The sequence below is a fragment of the Rhea americana genome, unplaced genomic scaffold (genome assembly GCF_003343005.1).
Source record: "Rhea americana isolate MKP2758 unplaced genomic scaffold, rheAme1 scaffold_49, whole genome shotgun sequence".
NCBI classification, from domain to species: Eukaryota; Metazoa; Chordata; class Aves; order Rheiformes; family Rheidae; genus Rhea; species Rhea americana.
The window spans coordinates 4483918-4503386 of NW_028186634.1; the positions used below are offsets into that span (position 1 = coordinate 4483918).

The 19469-nt window shown below is 34.3% G+C and overlaps 1 protein-coding gene across 4 annotated transcripts in view; it reads right to left on the reverse strand.

The window, feature by feature from the left end:
- Positions 1-19469, reverse strand: part of SBF2 (SET binding factor 2) — a 271467-nt gene that overhangs the window by 57896 nt on the left and 194102 nt on the right. For all 4 annotated transcript variants that reach the window (XM_085317208.1, XM_085317207.1, XM_085317206.1 and 1 more), the window contains 6 exons: positions 18921-18983; positions 6568-6738; positions 3956-4218; positions 1363-1535; positions 1025-1098; positions 446-641 (listed from right to left, as the gene is read on the reverse strand). In XM_085317208.1, coding sequence (XP_085173334.1) covers positions 446-641; positions 1025-1098; positions 1363-1535; positions 3956-4218; positions 6568-6738; positions 18921-18983 — 940 coding nt within the window. The remainder of the gene's footprint in view (positions 1-445; positions 642-1024; positions 1099-1362; positions 1536-3955; positions 4219-6567; positions 6739-18920; positions 18984-19469) is intronic.

Consider the following 19469-nt stretch of genomic DNA (forward strand, 5'->3'; position numbering starts at 1 on the left):
ATGGAAATGACTGGAATACTATTCAGGAACATCCTTGCTTTCTTTCTCCAAGTATAAGTGGGCYGTAAGAGCCTGTAATACCATATGATAGCCTAATGAACTGTTTGTTTCCCCTAAGACAAGTGCTTATTTTGATTTTAGACTATACAAGTAACTGAAGACAGCTTTCCAGATACCTGCCACTACATAGGAACAAACACTTCACACCTAATGCTTCCAATGAAGAAACAAGCTCTAGTCAAGTTAAAATGTAAAATCAAAATCAATTACTGTCACGTGTAGTGACAAAAACCCTATATGAAGAGATTTTTCTTGGGTAATCAATATGAAAAATTACACTGCGAGGCATATGTGCTTTGATGTTGATGCTTAAGTAAATGGATAGGTCAGTTCAGAGTCCTGCAWATCTGAAGGACCACAATTACCACTGTTTAATTTTTCTTACCCAATTGATCATGAGGMGTTCCTTTAAATATAATTCTGTAGGTGGTAAGGAACAAAGCTCCTTCAGCAGGGAGGATGTGAGGACCTCCAAGCAATCCTCCTGTTGCTTCCTCTCTGCCATCAGGATCCAGTATCACACGGAGACCTTCACAAACAAATTCCTCTCCAGGCAATAAAGTTGGTCTTAGAATCTTGGGCTGATGCAAATAAATCGAAGTGTAAGTGTAATGGTGATACTAGTGTTATACCTCAGTCTAATTACAGTATTTGGCATAAAAAGCTTCAAAACAAAATTGCTGTGAGATTGTGTTCAGAGAAGGGAGATGGATTTTGGACTTAACTGGGAGAAATAGGTCTCGAAAAACAGAAGGCATTCAATATCTTGTTTATGTTCAGAGGTTTGGCTCTACTAGTTTCATAAGTTCATATTTCATGAGACCAAAGCCAAACAGTTTATTTATCACTGGTGGAAACTTTCTTTCAGTGTTTTGATGTTTCCTCTTAACATGATGGGGGGAAAAAGATGACTAAATTGCATGATTCTAATACTTATAAACAGTACATGTTTCATAATACTTGCCTTCTGTATTGGTGGAAGCCTTCTACTCTCACGATGGACAGCCTCCAGAGTCTCTATGTGCATTGCTACAATGCCTGAAAATCAGTAATACCATAAATGAAGTCTCATATAACATGAAAGAGAAAATTGCAATCTAATTAGAACTCTGACGTTCTGGAATTCTGAAATCTAACTTTCAAGGGAATCGTTATTTGAAATTCAACAGTAAGTACAGTCCAGAAAAGAAATCTAGCCTTCCAACTCCACTGAAAGTAACTGAAACTAAGAAATGCATTTCTCTGACGCAAAAAGAAGAAAAAAGAAAGACTACAAATGCACAKTTTTGGCACAATTCTTACCTGGTATCATGCAATGAAGACCTTTGATGTGATCCTGGGTAACTCCACTCTCYGTGCAAACCTTGTCAATAAATCTGGTGATGAACCGTACAACTGCATTTGCGACGTCGTTGTTCTCAGAGTCCTCAAATCCACTTTCAGTGTCATAACTCTCTGCAACGCTGCCTGCAATACTAGAGAGATAAATAATAGAAATTTCAAGTGTAAAAAATTCAGCTGGTGAAAGCTGAGTGATATTTGATAGCATGATATTTGGTTAGACACAGAAAAGCTATGTCTTTTTCTAGTTACAACACACAAAGTACTTGTGGAAAGCATATCCTGGTACCATAATTACATTGTACTCTCACTATTACTAACACCATCAGAACTGCACAGATGACACAAGAGAAATTTTACTCCATAGTCTAGTGCAGACAGGCACACAGGAAACAAAGATGATCAAAATAACTTCCTTGGAGATGAGATGCATGTCTTTTTTTAAACAGAGTTAAGTAGATTATGTGCAACTCATAATAAACAAATATCCTATTATGTAAAGAAAAGTACATTAAATGAGTATTATAGTGGAAAGTAAAACATTCAAAATCTAGAAAGACCAGAAGAAAAGTTCCTTATGCACATGGATATAAATGTAAGGAAGTCGGGAGGAGATGTAATTTGAGCATCTAAAAATGCCTTCCGTAATAATAATGTTCAGGGCCAGATTTGTACACTGCAACGTACACCTCAATCCATCCACTGAGCACTTCCTAATGCCTGAGATGACAGGTGTTTCATCAGTAGAAAAAGCTGTCATGGGGAGACAAATATTGATGCCCTGTTTTTAACTTGATGTCAGCATCCTCGTGTTATGTCCTATTATTTTATCAGCTGAGTGATTTGACTGATCATAGGCGTTACAAAGGCAATAAATACAGAGGGAGGAAGACCTGCTAAGAAATTTGCTGGATTTGCATGAGTGAATTTACCAGCTCTGAACTCCTCCTATCTCTTTAATAATCTAACAATCTCATTGGTTAACTTCCTGCATTTTGCAACTACAGTGCCTTTCCTCCTTGCAGTTGTAAGTACAGAAACTGTGATTTTAGGGATGCCATGAATATAATTACTTGATTTTAGGTTGATGAAGGATTTATTTTTACGTTGTAGAAAATTGAACAGAGGCATTTTTGGACTGCTATTTTTTTCTCATATCCTACATCTGTCTTGAACAATTCGTAGTATTAGATTAAAAATTCTTACTGCAGCAATAAAATTTTCAAGTGCCCTTAAATAGTGGTATATCATTCTGCTTTGGACAGATGGAGGCATTACCCAAGAAGCTGCACGAAGAAAAAGCTGAAATACTTGCATAACCATGAAATGGCATAACCATTCTAAAAAATTCAAAAGAAAAAGGCAAGCAGGGGTAAACAACAACAAAAAAAAGACTTGAACTTTCTAGGCTGAAGCTCTTTAGCAGTGTCACACATTCTTCAGAACCACAACTGAGCTTTACTTGTTTTATTATGAACCTACCAGCAACTTATTACAAGGTTTCATGCCCTTGAAAAKTTTTCATTAAAAACAATGTCCAAGGGACAAACACACCAAGAAATACCTAAATATTACGCCTATATACTAAAATATGAGACAAATGATATGCAGAAACTGTAACTACTCATTTTTCAGCCTTTGGATCATTCTAGGGTTCTGGTCTAGGATAAAGCTTATATTTTACTATCTAGTTATTACATGGCACTATTTGAAAAAACTCACTGTATTTCTAACTACCCTTCAAAAGTGGTTTTCTTCTTGTGGCTTGCTTACTTGTAAAGAAGCGGAGATACTGATTAATATTTATACAATAAGTCATCAATGTAAGATTAACTGATAACTTCCTAAACCAATATATAATCTCTACTGCCATCASATAATTTATCTACATTATCACATTATTATTATGGAAAATACTAGGTTGTCTTATCCTGCTCCTAATAAAAATAGTAAGAGCTTTGTTAACTCAAGACAYAGCATACGTGCTAGCCAAGCGGTCTGTGCGAGTTCTCACTGTTTTAATTTAGATTATTAAAAAAGAAGACAGTCATAAGAGTACAAATCTGATTTAAACACATTTTAGARTATTTTCAGTATTCCTTTTCACTAATGGCCACTGCTGAGCCAAAAGCCTACTGTAATTTAAAATGTGAATACTACTTCCAGAGAGTGCAACTCTAATTATGCTGCTGGCAAGGATGTGGTGCTAAAGGAAGTAAGTGTTTTCCTGGTGCTTTACTCCAGATAAAACTCTATCATGTAAGCGGAAACATGTTAGATTTCCAGTCTGTTTTATTAATGAGCTCAGAAAGAATATACTCAAATAATCTGGTATTTAAAATTTTTATTTTTCAAGACTTATTCTAAGCTATTAAAAATGATCAAATTTCAAAAGCTGTCCTTTTTTGTATATTAAGAAGTTTACTAAAAACAAAATTTAAAGGTTTTTAATCTTGTTTACATTTTGAAATTAAAGTTTTCAATAAWACAGTATCTTCAGTGGAAAAACAGAGTAGTCCGTCTTAACTGATTACCACTGAACTTATTTACGCACCTGTTTGTGACAATACTGTTGCTTCCACTCTCCCAGTCGCCAGTAGCTGAAGTTCTCAACAATTTGTTCTTACTTGTATCCAGCGGTACTAGCAGGTAGACCATGAGGTTAGCAAAATGAATTGCCTGACTGAAAACTGTACTTTCCTCATTCTGTACTAGCTCCTGTTGAGTTTGTTTAGTAAGAGTTGGCCATAAACGCAACTGCTCAGCAGCTAGGTCCATTGCTGTCTTATCCTGGTCTGGACCTACAGAATTTTTCTCCTAGAAAACAAATAAATATAAATTTATGTAAAAATTAAAAAATTAAAACTTAGAACAGTCAAAAGTGTTGAACTCTCAATTTAACTATTTAAAAGAAAAAGCAAATTCACACAGGTTTAAGGACTTGCTTGATTGCATTATTACAGTTACTCAGCATTGAAAGTAGTTTACTGAAATATGCAAGTAGCATAATGCAAATAGGCCTAGCAATAATATAATTTCTTTTTAGATCTTTTTTATGCTACACTATCTTTCATTTTTCTTCAGAATGGTTTACTGATTGCTCTCCTTAGTTTGTCCACTTAGTTCACATAAGAACAAGCATAAATCAGTTTGAGAAATAATATGTGGTTGATTGCTTGATGTGGAGGATATGCTCTAAATTCCTAGAATATTCAGGTGAAGTATGCGTTTATATAAATAGTTACCAGATCAGCTGAAATACTCATGTTTTTGTATATTGGATTCCAATTCTAGCACTTGCTTGGTGTAAAACTAAGTATTACAGCCTATGGAAAACAGAATAAGGGAATCTGGCAGCTGATATTAGTAACCTAACACCATATTAAGTTCAATTAATTTTCCATATAATTACTCATGTGAAGGTTAAAGTTGAAGCTTCCTTGTAATTCCTACTATTCTTCACATTTTCCCCCTAAACAGTGTTGAACTGGAAAGGGCTCTGGGTGCACAGTCCTCCCGCCTTCCTCTCGATATGCCTGATTTGCCGTTTCAGTTTTTCACTTTGATGACGCTTGCAGGAATCCCTCTCTCCATTTTGCTTCCTCTCTTCACAATGCTGTATGTTTTTGAGTAGCATATCACTTTTCAGTCATATAGCTGACAATAGTATTTTCAGGCAAAAAGAGAGATTACAGATGGCTCTTTACAGTGTTTCTTCAAAAATTCTTTTAGCTTGTTCTGACACTTCTCATAATACTTTTTTTTTTAAATTAGACATATACTTTCCTGTCACGGAGAGCATTTGTATTCTGGAAAATCTGTCCTATTTTAACAGAGGAAATTGAATGTCAATCAAGAGAAAAGCCTAGGGTTTGGTAATAACCTAACACTGGATACTAGAACTGCTGCTGGCTTAKGCTGTTGGTAAAATAAAACTGTTGCTAGTTTATAACTTTGGTATATGAAAAATTACTATCTCAGGAAGAAAGGTATGTCAAAGTGTGAAAAATGATATATAAAGTRTTATAAAAAATATCATAAGGGCAACATCACATTCTAATGTCTTGCAGGTAAGTCTGAAGTTTTGGTATTTTTACTGTTATTTTATACTGACAAAGATCAGTAATTGAATACCAAAATAYGATTTCTTCTTAATGTTCTGCTAAGTGTGTTTGTGCCCTAATAAACCACGAATTAGCCCTTTCTGTACTTCTCCTTCTAAGCTGACCTCTTTATCAAAAACAAACAGTACAGCAATATTTAGGTTCTCATTTGTTTAAAACATTCAAGAGATTTTTTTGAGGATACTGTTACGAAGTAATTATCTGTGAACAACAGTATCATCAACTCTACTTTGTTAAGGTAAGTTTATGTTCTCAGTAGATTGTTCACTATAAATACAGAAGTGAGTCTAAAATAATCTAATTTGTGGGCTAGCTATTTCTTGTATGCTTATCCATGATTTGCCGATAAAGATCTGGATGTGGCTACATCCAATCACAAACAGCATAATCACATTAAAATAGGCCAAGATAATCAGAAGAAGTGCCAGATGTTATCAGTTTAACTTAAGGAAGATTCAACACATTGAAATAAAATCTCCAAAACTTATCATAAGGAAGTTATAGATTTGCTACCCACACTTATTGAAAGCTGGACAAAACCGTAGATATTTAAAAAATATATGRTAGAATTTTTGAAAACATTGTTTTCTCACTTAGAAAAATCTCTTTTGAATGTCAAACAGTATTTTCACACTGACTAATTAAAGGATATTTTTCTTCAGAAAAAGGAAATGCATCAATTAAAATTGATACCATAAAACACTTATTTTCAGAAGTGTGTGTGTATAAACATATATATGTATATATTTCTTGGATCATGGACAGAATTCTTACTGATTGAGATTTCCAGGCATTGTGTATTTGGCACAGTATATACCTATAGTAGATCCATATTATTCTTCATACATTGCTTCCTTTAACTTGGACACATATTTATAATTTTTATATGAATATACACATTTAACAGCATCTCTTTAATACATGGAAAATGAGTGAAAATATGTAAAACTGGAAAACCCATAATTTAGCTCTCTATGACTTAGGTGGCATTTAATATATAAGTAGAAAATCCACTACCTTGTTATTTAATATATTCTCTTACCTTTTGCCTCAGTTGTATGGCATGGTTGTCTTCTTTGGCTGTAAGATAGAGCAAGCGAACTTGATTTTGCACATCACTGTAAAAGGTTGTTTCCCAGAACTGTTGGTTAGTCCAGATAGGATGGTCTTGTACACAAGTGTAAGCAAACTGACTGACTCCAGGTGCTAATTTCTGAAAACAAAAAAATTGGCCAAATACTCTTTATTATTTCATTTCTTTTAAAGGCTATGGCTTGATAATGAGGTGTGTATCAAACCAGTTGTACACACTTAAATAAGGAATATATACCATTTGATGTCCTATAATATACGGAAGAGATATCTCCAATTTCGTGCTCTTAAAGAAATTACCTCACAGGAGGCATGTATGCAAGTCTAACGCTGTCAGTTGCAAGGACTGGCCTTCATGATTCATAATAGAAATGTAACACCCCAAAAGAGAATTCCATAATGATAGTTAAAACAAACTACAATTGTTTCAACTGAATACAAATTGAATGCAAAAAATACAATTTTTTTCCCCCACAAAATGTAGTATTCTAATGCTACACCATATAAATAATGGATTACTAAGACACCTTAAGATTATTTTCCATTTTACTTAAAAGTGAGAACTACAGTAACGAAATTCAAAATAACTGTAGGTGGCAACCAAGTCTTTCCAAGAAACTGCATTTSTTACAACAGCAAAGATTACCTGAATTGTTGTCTTCACTGTTATCTATTGTGCTGAGCAACCCAAATTTAGCTGAGAGACTTCTAAAATTGTATGTTCTTTGAAGTCACAAGGTGTGGATCTCCATACTAAGGTCTCAAACAGAACCAGAATGGTTACAGAACTACTTGGGGGACAGGTTTAGCTCAGTTGGTTAGAGCATGGTGCTGCTAATGCCCTGTATCGGCTATGCTGAGGGTTGGACTAGATGATCTCCAGAGGTCCCTTCCAACCTTACCAGTCTATGATTCTACGATACTTMCCATGATCTATCTACTTAGGTGGCACTAGTCATTTAATGACTGTCTAATATTCTTGAAAACCACATATAACAGGAGGAAATTGATTTCAATGACCTAATTATGAGGAATTAAATCTTACTTATCTGCTTATGATTATTTCGGCAGCAAAATTTAAGAATAAAGTACATTATGTGATACCTGACTTAGTGATTTTTACAGATAATTTTTACATTAGTGATTGTGTTGTAAACCACTTTCCTTCACAACACAAACATTACTCAATTTAATATTTAGAATTATATGGTCATACATGACAGCAAGTATGTTTAATACTTCCTTACTAGACTCCAAGTACCTTCAAATGGCAGGCTAGAAAATTATAACTGAAAATTTGAAGGTCTGGTTTACACATTTCTGGTTTTGCAATTCTTTGAACAACTGTGTTTTCCATACTATGTTCTTCCAAGTACATCATGAACTAAAAATTCTGATCATGTGCCATGTATTCATTCCCTATCAAAGAAAAGGTCCTTTGAAATAGTACGTTTGAGGAAACAATTTGTGACATGCTGCTAAAATTTACCAGATTGAAGCACCTCCTTGGGATTAACTATCAAAAAAGTGAGAAGTACAACTTTTAGTTAATCATGAAGAATTTTATCAAAATTTCTTGGTAACCTGCTATGAAATCTGAATGTGTGCTATATGCAAATTACAGTAGATGTGAATTTGTTTATTCAATACAGATTGAAACAGAAATTAATTTGACTGGTTTATTCAAGTTTCCCAAGTTTCAGTTGTGATACAGTGTATGGTAGTTCACAGGAAATGGTAACTGATCACTCAGTAATAGCTCCTGTGCTTGATCTAGCTGTTAAATCACAAAACAGGACACTTCAAATAGTCTCCTACTAATCCTTTTACTGATTGCTGAGCATCCCTTGAAAAAAAACCCTAAGCATACAGAATATAGTCTAATTCATGCCTATGCCTGTTAATTAGCAGAACCACTAATTGAGCCTCTTAATTGTCAAAATAAGAAAATGTTAAAGTAAAAAAATAAAGGAGGATTTTCTAAAGTAGTAGTTACTTGTCTTAATTTTTGTTCAAAAACGTCTGCACATACTTGATATCTTCCACTGCTGAAATGGATTATTTTGTTCAGCTGCGGTAATTAACACAGGACCTAGAGAATGGAGCTGGCCCAACCATTTGTCTAATTCAAAATCCAGATATACACAGCTTGTGTTACAGAGGACTAGGAACATCAGGTAAACCATAGAATAAGAAAAACAYGGACAACATATCTTGAAAGCAACAGTTAACAATTACTCTTAAAGTAGTATCACAACTTTTAGTTTGACGTATTTTCTCTACATGTATTTCACTGTCAGTAATTTCCAGTCACAATACAGCTGCAAAAAAGGGAATACCAAGGCAGAATGAAAGAAAGTAATTAAAAAAAAGAAGTCAACGGTCTGCTCAAGCCTAGCTGGTTGGTATAGTTATGTCATGCCAATCTGTGTAGTGAATGTAACACAAGGGAGCGATTTGAGTACCATCCTGTCCAGCTACCTTTGATGCTTCAGGCCAAATCAGGTAATCGGGTAAACTAGGGTGGGGTGRGGGGTGATTTTGGCACAAATCCAAAAGAACATTTACACTCCTAACCCTAGACCCACAGCAATCATGTTTCAGAAATATAAATGAAACAAATGATTTTCACATGGACAGAAATGTGATAGGAGAGCTGAGAGGACTTTTAGATGCTTTTGCTGTACTTATAATTTAAAATCATTAACAGCCACGTGCAAAACAATAAGGTTGGAGACTTATGTTCAACTATCTTGACATAACTCAGCACTAAAAGTAACTCCTAAGCAAAGTAAAATAGTTCGCTTACAAAAGGATGAAAGAAAATGCATCAGAAAGCTAAAGTATCAGAAACATTATGAACACTGGCTTTCACTACATGTATTGAAACAAATTGCAAAGCCTGATAGTGGCTAGAGCAAGGAATTGAAGTCAGGACTCAAGCTCTTCTCTGCCAATTATAATCTTGGACAAAATCACTTTGGATTCTCACTCTACTTAATTTTTTGTAAAAGAGTAATATGCAACACTAACTTTTGAAGTGCACTGCTGCTTGTAAGCAGTCAAAACCCTTGGACTAAAACACTTGGTACAAATATAGGCATTCCAGGAAACCTGAAGTGTTTATATTCTCTGCCGTGGCAGCACTTAGTCAGTCTATCTAACTGAAATGGCTACTAATCCAACATACCAAAAGGGCCCCAATGCTTACTACGGCATCAAAAAAATTTTGCACAGTATTCCTGAGATTTAAGTAAAACTAGTTCAGTGTTTTTCATCAAGCAATACTACATATATAAAATGAATATTCACCTAACTTTCCACAAGACAGCTAAACTATACAGATATTTATGATATCCCTTTTGCCCCCACCCCGACAATTTATCTCTGCCAGACAGGATGAATGTAGGAGGTTGCAAAAGAATTTCCTACTTATAAGGGAGGATTTAAGGGCTGACAGCTTAAAAAAGACCCCAGATGAAAATCATAAAAATAGTTCTGAACTGATAAAGTCCTTAATCTAAAACTGTCTTTACGATAACTTAAAAYGAGCATTGAGGTATAAGTTGTAATAATCCTCATAACATGAGCTTACTTCTCCTGCAAAGTCTCTCAATAAATTAATGGCACTTAAAAAAAAATCCAGAACACCAATTCCCTGTTAAATTATGTATGAAACAGACATTATTCATATCCAAATAATTAATTAAGTTCTTCAGAGTGTGAAAATACAAGGTAGATTTGAGACTTCCTATGTGCGACTATACTGWATTCAGGAATTATCCTTCCATTAGTTCCACACTGCTGAGGGGCACGGGATAATGCCTGCCTAGAATTTTTTCTCTGGCACTGGACATTTCTGGCTCCCCAAATGGTATCTGCAGTTCAGTGAAAATGTGCCCCAGCTTCCAGGACTCCCAGACTTACCGTGAAACGCAGGTGACCAAATATGACCAAATAGCTTCTCTATGACATTGGCTTAATTAGATTGCTCATTTCTGGGGCAGGGGGGGAAGCATGCTTTGTGCTGATCACCTAACAAACAAGCTTACAGATGAAAGCAAATTTATGCTAGCAAAGTTCATGCATCATCTAGGACATACTAATACTGCTATTTTAAAGGGTTACCTCCCACCTTGGAGGTGTTTATTTAGACATTCAATGAATTAGTGGTCGTTTCACATCCTGAAAAGGTACCACTTACAACATGCTGCCCCTTCTCAGAGGGACATAAAAGAGCTTCTGCACAGGAGCCTACTCTGCGACTCAGTTCTGCGTTCAGATCTATGCTGTGCCCACACAGACACCTGATAAGTTCAGTAAGATTTCAAAGACACTGAAAACGGAACCACATCACATAGGGTGACCTGCAGGAGTGAGGCTTATCTGCATATTAATTTGAACGTAACATTGCATGACACTCTTCATGGRCTGATATTAATCAAAGTACAAACATACTCAAAGTACATACATGTGTATAYGAGTATGTTTTCAAGCTTGACTGAGTGCTGCATGGATAATATCGGTTCACTGAATAAATGGTCTTCCCACTTGGTCTAAAATTATACCCGCATGTATTATATGCACAAATATGGGGAAAGGTCATAAAAGAATGAGTAATAACTCTGATACAGCCCCTTGGCAGTGGTAGTTGGTGCCACTCCAACTATTTTTTTAGTTTTACTTTTTACTACTTTAGAAAAAAAAGACACAGAATACTAAACGAAGCTTCTCTAACCTCAAAAACTCAGCAAGAACAAAGAAAACAATCTGCCACCTCTGTCTACAGAAATCCTTCACACAAGACTGGACTCAAGATGATTTATATTTTAAAATGCTTTAAAATATGAGTGACAGAGTGATTCCTCACAATGTTTATCTACTATTGTTTCACCATGAAAAATAAAAGGAAGGCCACTTTGCTTATTATTCAGCACTACCAAATCACAGACAGGTACGCTAAGCCAGCAGAGGGCAACAGAATTCTAGAATTTTGCAAAATTGGGATGTAATGCTGGATGGAGCTTTACTTACTGTATACATTTTCTGGTAGAAGTGACTTTAACATCTAAGCACAAATTATCTTTGATCTTGTATTCCTGAGGATAATGTAAAATTTAATATATGCTATGCATTGCAGAATCTCCCAGAGATTTATTTCTATATAGATGTATCAAGGCAGACATATACAAACAACAAGAAGGTATACAAACATTAAATAAGGCATAGTAACACACTTTTCCTTTTTCAAAAGAGTTTACAAAGAGATTTACGCAGTTCAGTTACATACTGAACACACTAAGTAAACTAAAATCATCTAGAACGAAGGMTGTTCAGAACCCGCAAAAAACGGTAAGACATTTCCCCACCTAGAACTTGACAGTTCTAACTAGAGGTTAAATTCCAAAAAGTGGACAAGAAATATTCTTCCTTCCTCTGCCTACAGTACATTCAAAAAAGTATTTTTTAAAAACTTCTAATTTCATAGTACAGATTACTGTGACTCTTTTTAACAAGGTTTAATTCCATTACTTAAATTAAAGTTTTCACAAATCCTCAGTTTGTGCTGTTGAATCCATCTTAAGTGTTCCTGAAATTTTGACACAGCTATTCTGAAAATATTTTTAGATTTTACATTATTCCTTTGACATCAAGTGTCAATATTTACTAAATCAACAGTGAGTATATGACTGTACTTACTGTCACTTTTGGAAAATCCCAAATCCTTTCACTAAAGATGCTTTTTTTTCATAAGTAGTTTTTGAGAAATAAGGATTTTTAGATACAGGCCTCTATACTTTCATTTTGAATTAAATCATATTTAATTATGACATCAAGAATACATTGAAATTACAAAATGTGAGGTGCAGATGCAAACAAGAGCAAGAGCTACGAACTCCAGCTATGGGCTTGAGTCAAAGTGAGAACAATACTTTATATGAGTGAAGGGGAAAACCATAAGACAGAAAAAAAATTAAAATACTCAAATGCTTTGGCCACATCCAGTTTAAATTGTTGATGAGGTATCTAGAATGACAACAGAAAAATTCACACAGAAGCATGCAATGTACATGAATATATTAATAATTTCTCTCTCAGTGTATCACCTTCTGTAAGCGCTTGCTCTCTTCTAGAAATATAAAAGAACATTACTCCAGTTGTGAAAAATAATAATGCCCCAATGAAAGTAAATTCATTAAGATGAAGGAATTGTATATTTATGTAGAAATTTAAGTTCCATTCTGGTTGAATGAGGAGGCAGTAAAATGAAAAACTTTCTACTTATTCTAGGAGATAGTGGATCTGTTTCTAAGATCCAGGACTAAACACTTATTGCAATATTTATCCTTACTTCTTATTTTAACAGCTTTGGTTTTTGAGAGTTTCTTTTTTTTTCTCTCTCTCTTTTTTTTTCTTTGACAAAATACTTCTTTCTACAAACCAGTAAGGTCTGAAATTGCAACTGCAAAGTTCTCTTCAATGTTTCTCCTTATGTTAGCATTCTGGGAAAGCATGGTTCTCCAGAAGAGCTTCTTCAACAGAAACAATTTTACTATAGTAATTGATTTCCATAAATCCTCACAGACAAACATATAAAAAAAAACCCTCTAGATAGTCTCTCCCACAAATGTGTGAAAACGTTCACATCATACTTTCTTGTCTGATTGCTTCCTTTTTAAAAAATCTAAAAATAGTTCAGAAGGTGAAATATATTCTATCTGCTAACTATGACATTAAATCTATTCTACAGACATGTGTTGTGTATTCATTCAAAACCAAAGTGCACTAAGGAAAAAGAAAAACAAAGGTCATACACAAGATTTTGGCACCTGATTTGCAGTTAACACTGCAAAACCACTCATCATGCTAAGGAATCATGTATGAATCTTGATTCTTGTTTTAACTTAAGATCTGTGTTTGCTTTTACAGACAGAACCTATCAAGCTGTAATCTTTATATGAAGGGAACTTCAAATGGATGTAATAAAAAACTTAACCGAGAGTGTCTAGAAATATTGACAGAATTTGACCACTACCTTTACGTTCTCTTCCATGGCCTTGCTCATGTTCATGAGTGCCTGCAAAGTAACTGTATCATCCTATTTCAAAATTTCTGCTTTTATGTGAAGTCTATAAAAACTTTAGCCATCCTTACCCTGTTGGTGGACAGAACCACCACAATAATGACAACTAAAACTGTTTCACAGTTTCCTTGAAGTGCCTCAAATTGCTTGACTTCAGATATTACTTTTTGCTTTGTATTTGAATTGTAAGCTCTTGAGGATAGGGACCATCTTTGTATCCTTTTATACTAAAGCCTCCTTGAGGTTACTGTACTGCAAATAATGCTAATACAAACATTCGATTACATGGTAAACTACCATTAGAATCAAGTTTTCCACTGGTTTTCACAATAGAACTGTGCAAATATTCCTTTGACTCAATTGATACCACCTGAAATCACTGTAAATTTTGCCTGATAAAGACATGAAAATGGAATCAACTTTTCCTCACAGATTTCTAAGTCAGCCTTTCATCATATGGCTCTCGGCGACTTTGTAGCTGATGCTATAGAAGAGAGAGAGAACATTTCAAATTTTGATGCTTCTGTTACATAATTAACCTGGAACTAGGGGTCTCTCTTGAAAAAGCACGACACTATTTATACAATGAACTACTCTAATTTTCTCTAGTATTGGTTCTTCAGTCTTCACAGAAAGTCTTTACCCTTCTAAGCAGGAATCCTTCCAACACCTAACAGACTCTGGAATAAAGTGGTCATTTATTCAGGCATTTCAGAGTCTAAAGAATTTCCTCTATAGCAAGTGTACCACAATTGTTAGTGAAACTTAACAGTTTACTTCAACTAGGAGAGTATATTCTCAAATTCATTTCATTTTAATATTATGCTTTGCAGAAGAGCATATATATTTCAGCAGGGAAAACATGATTATCTATACTGGTGTCTTAACACAGAATGCTTCTAGTTTCATATTTAATCATTAACATTAGATTTTTTTCTTAGATCTAATTTTGTACTCACTTGAAAGATTATTAAAAAATTCTTTAACCAAAAAAACCCACTTCTTGAGAACTCTACCAGTGTAATTCCCAAGATGAACCGAMTAAGGGTTTGCTACTATATTCAAAAGTTTCATACAAAATAATTTACCAATTGTTAGTAAACTTTTTAAAAAACAGTCCCCTATTTACGTAATTCCATTACCAAAAGTTTTCTCAATTGAGAAATAAATAGGCAGACATACAATATTTCATCGAAACTTACAAAATAACATAAAGATGCAACTGAAATTGTGTTCAAAATTAAATGGCTTGTAAGCACAAAGAAATGATCTATCCTTCCCTTAATCCCTTCCAAGAATTATATAATTAAGTCACAGAAAAATTATAAAGCAGTCTCCAATGCAGCTCCAATGCATTACCCTAAGTGGCAAGCATCAATTTTAATATAATATAGCCAACCTATGAGACTGTTTACTGCATTAGGGTTATTTTTGCTCAGACTAGATTATCGCTAATTTAAGTGCTGTAACTCAAGCCATTTAAAACACTGACTCAAAAATCTAAGTGAAACACTTGTGATTCTAAACAACAATATAATTCTGGCTGCTGCAATTTAAATGCATGTTCATTTATAAAATATGAAGTCTACTAAAAATTTATACACAGAACAAACTGAACTTTCAGAAGAGTGTATTTTTATTATGTCTTTTCTTTTAATCGCACGTAGGTGATCAAAACAATCACTTCTGAATGCTGAATAATACTAATTTACAAGTGGGTTAATATCTACTATGTAATGTGACAGAATTTCCTTAGAAAGATATGAGAGCACAGATGATTATATACAGTTTAAAAATAAAATCTTAAGCACAAAATTTTGAAAAATTCCCTGAAAACAGAAAATTCTTACTGTACTATAATACTCATATTGAGGATCTGCAGTGATTAAGGTATGCAAGAAATGAATGTTTGATGAAAGAATATCCTTTTCAATTTGCAATTTCAATTTCAATTTTCTTCTGATGTGTGCAMAGCATCATAATATACAGCACCAAGGAATGTTACCGATCTGATTTATAAAACCTTACACTCCAAAAATGACTGCATACCAAATAAGCATTGGCCATCTGTACCAAAAAAACCCATGGAAAAATACGCTTATCTTCATGTATAAATACATTTATTTATATTGTTCCAATTTTAAACAGAATTCCGAAAGTATTACTAATGATAAACCAAAACCTTTTCTAACTCAGAAGCAAAAGATGTGTTTGCTTTTGTAACATTAACAGCACACACCAAGAAGTCCACTGTCACTGATGAGTCACATTTTGCTAACAGCTCATGTCCAATATTCTACATTTTTAAAAAGCATTGTGTCTCCTTTTTGTAGAAAATTCAAGTATTTATCCAGGCCACAAATATGTAACCAGTTCTGACTTCCTGTCTATGAATTTAACCCTGCCAACTATGAGCTAGAGTACTTCTGAAATCAACTGCTGTCCCATTAAGTTTCACGACAGACTGCTCACTAGGCTTCAACTGCTGGAATTCTGAAATCTCACAAAACATCCCAAGAGCTGACACCATGTCATACATACAGTGATGTTTCTTTYTATTTTAATCAAACATACGTAGAAATGCCCTGGACTCATCATTACATAAKGACGAGATTAGGAGACAGAGAACACCTGTTAGATCATAGAAGAACAAAAAAGCTTGTCCCTTATAATATATTTTATACTTTTTTTTCCCCTCAAGAATATTTTAAAATATCTCAAGGCTAGAGCTTTGAGTATTTCCATGAAAAGACTGTTCCAGAAACTAGCAAACGTCAGCAGTAGGAGTACGTTTCTCTTACTACTCAGTTTGAATACTCATTTTCTTGGTTTCAGCTGCTGGACTCACGTAAAACCGAATCTTTCTCACTTACACACTTCAGACAGTTGGTGCCTGCAATGTGCGATTCCATGTTCAGCAGAACTACTTAGGAAGAAGAGGTAATTGTTTCATTGCTGCTCTGTTATCCTTTTCGTCTTAGGTACGAAACTGAGTGCATACCCCAAAATCTAACATTTCATTTGTACAATACCCTCTAAACAAAGGGACTRTGATGATATATTGCTTCTTTTTCCAGTAATGATATTAACAATAAAATATTGTAACAAGAAATCCCACTGTTATTTCATATCAAAATGCTATAAGCAAACACATACAGCAAAATAAATGTTCATCTGATTACCTCTACAACATTACTAGATTTATGACAGGTTTCCTCAGTGGTAGCTTGATTGGGAATACTGCTTGATGCAGTAATACTAATTGCACATGCAAATAAAAAAAACTGTTGCTTAAGTGCACAATTCCTGTTGTCTATTCCAGGCCACCAAGAACACTCTGCAGTYTGCAAAAGGCCAGGTCAAATAATATTTAAAACACTCCTGGCATTTAACATGATATGCTGATAACAGAAACATCAGCAAAAACAAGTATGMACTCCCAAATACTACTAGAGGATTTTTGGAAAACAAAACCAACCACACTTATAGCCAAGGCCAGAGTTCTGCAGACATCTCTGGAAGCAACAGTATTACAATACTAATTGCCTATACTTTGCCTGCAGAAAAACAGAATGCAACTTGAAGGAAGAGGGGCAGAAATCTATATAGCACACGGTAATTAAATAAAATTGACAAGCAAGTCAGCAGAAAAGGTTGACAATACAAACATACTATTTTTCTCAGAATATATTTTAATAAAAACAAATATCCCCCCACCATGGCCTTGATTTGTATTTTTTACATTCCTCTGAACTTATCCGAGCGACAGCAATATGCTGTGATAAGCAATAAAATTTTTATCACTCTATCTAAGATTTCTGCAAGGGAAACCCAGCAAAAGAGAGATTCTAAGGCGGTGGAAAAATACTACCCATTTTTCCTAACTTAGGAATGCTSACACAGACCATTGTGCCTATAAAGGCTGGTATCAGGTAGAACACACTCATCAAATTTTGAAAACTTCTAAGCAGCTGAAAAATGCTCTAAAAAGTTTAATTTTCACTCAAATTCTAAACAGAACCTTAAGTGTTCTTTTAATTAATCAGTGCAAAGTTTGTMTACTGATCTTATGTGCTGAATAACGTATTACTTTGTTTAGTAAGAATATCTAAGTTTTATACCAAAAGTACTTTTGCCAAACAATTGTATCTTATGGGACATACCAAAGGGGACCATCACTTAACCTGAGGATTAGCTCTGGGAAAAACAAAATTCTTTCTCTATTATGCATTAACAGCTGGCTTTCACAAGTGACAATCAGGTTACTTTGCTTTTTAATTCAGGTCTGGAACATTTAAAAAAAATCATTATACTTCTCATATCAATGGACTCGCAACTTCCTAAGTATGAGACAGGTCAGATAGTACACAAACAATATAAAATGTTCAATTTGACTTTTTGCTCTCCTTCATTGTGAAATTAAAAACTTCAGCTTTTTTCAACATCCATGATAGTCCGTGCAAAATAAAGTATCTTTTAAGTACTTTATTTTTTTCTATTTGATCAATCTTTACCAAATGAGGAACCTAACCAAACTGCTGCAACTTCCAAAAATCCTCTTGCACCTCTCAAGATAGAGCACTACGTGGACCATCTTGGCCATTTTCATTAGAGGCACTAAAAGCAGGAAATAAAACTAATATTGACCTTTCTTCATAATATATGATTGATGCAGYAGCAAGAAATAAACCAAGGGAATTCAAAATCTATATAGCTCATTAGATCTTTCACTGAACTAGGTACAGCGGCAACAAATGGTACAAAACACATGATTCTGATACTCAAGGACTCAAAAGACAGATAATAGAAAAAAGACGCATGCAATTAAGACCGTATAGAAAGTTTATTTGTCAGGATTCCAAAATCTTGTATCTGGCTATGCTAGCTTACAGAAGAGAAGGTAAATATTCTGTAAACCCTTCCTGGGAAGCATTCTTGGGATACCTGTGCACAGTTCTAACACAAAATTCATTTAACTAAAACTTCTTCAAAGCTCAAATTGAGAAGTGAAAAAAATCTACCGTTTTATGCTCTATATATGTAATAAATACTGTCCTACATAAGAGATTTCAAGAAACTTCCTACGCATATGACTTCATCAAAGCTGCATGAGGTTTTTTACCCATTATGTATCTTCTGTCATTACTTTCAGCAATATATATACAGTAAACAAATACAAAATAAGAGTGGATTTTAATGAAGACTGATCAAAAACTTACCCTATAAAAAGCAGTCATCAGGGGTAGCAATGCTGCTGCAATGGTGTATTCTTCTGAACAATCCTTAAAGAAAAATACACGAGGAAAATAAGCAAAACCATTTTCAAAATTATGCATTATATAATTTCATTTTTGTCTTAGGAAGACCCTCTGATTGTTCCTTCCCATATATAATGTATCTTTTAACCATTTCATGTAACATGACAGTAATATATATGGGTGTGCATATACATATACATGTCTTCCCTCAACTTCTGCTAGATAGGTATTGCTGTGACTCTTAAAATTAAAGCAATTTATTAGCAGTTTTTTCATTCCTATGTCTGAAAAATAAGTTCACTGACATAATTTACACATGTAAAGAAAAGCATGATTCTTCCGGGAAACAGTAAAAGTTAACTTGCTTCCATTTAGGGCAATAGCAAATCGGACTGTAAAACAGAAATGATGTGATGACCAGAGAATGTACTTTAAAAAGTTTACATGAAGAAATGGACATTATCTAATACAAAATAATCACCTCCACAGCCTCTCTACAAGTTTGACAAG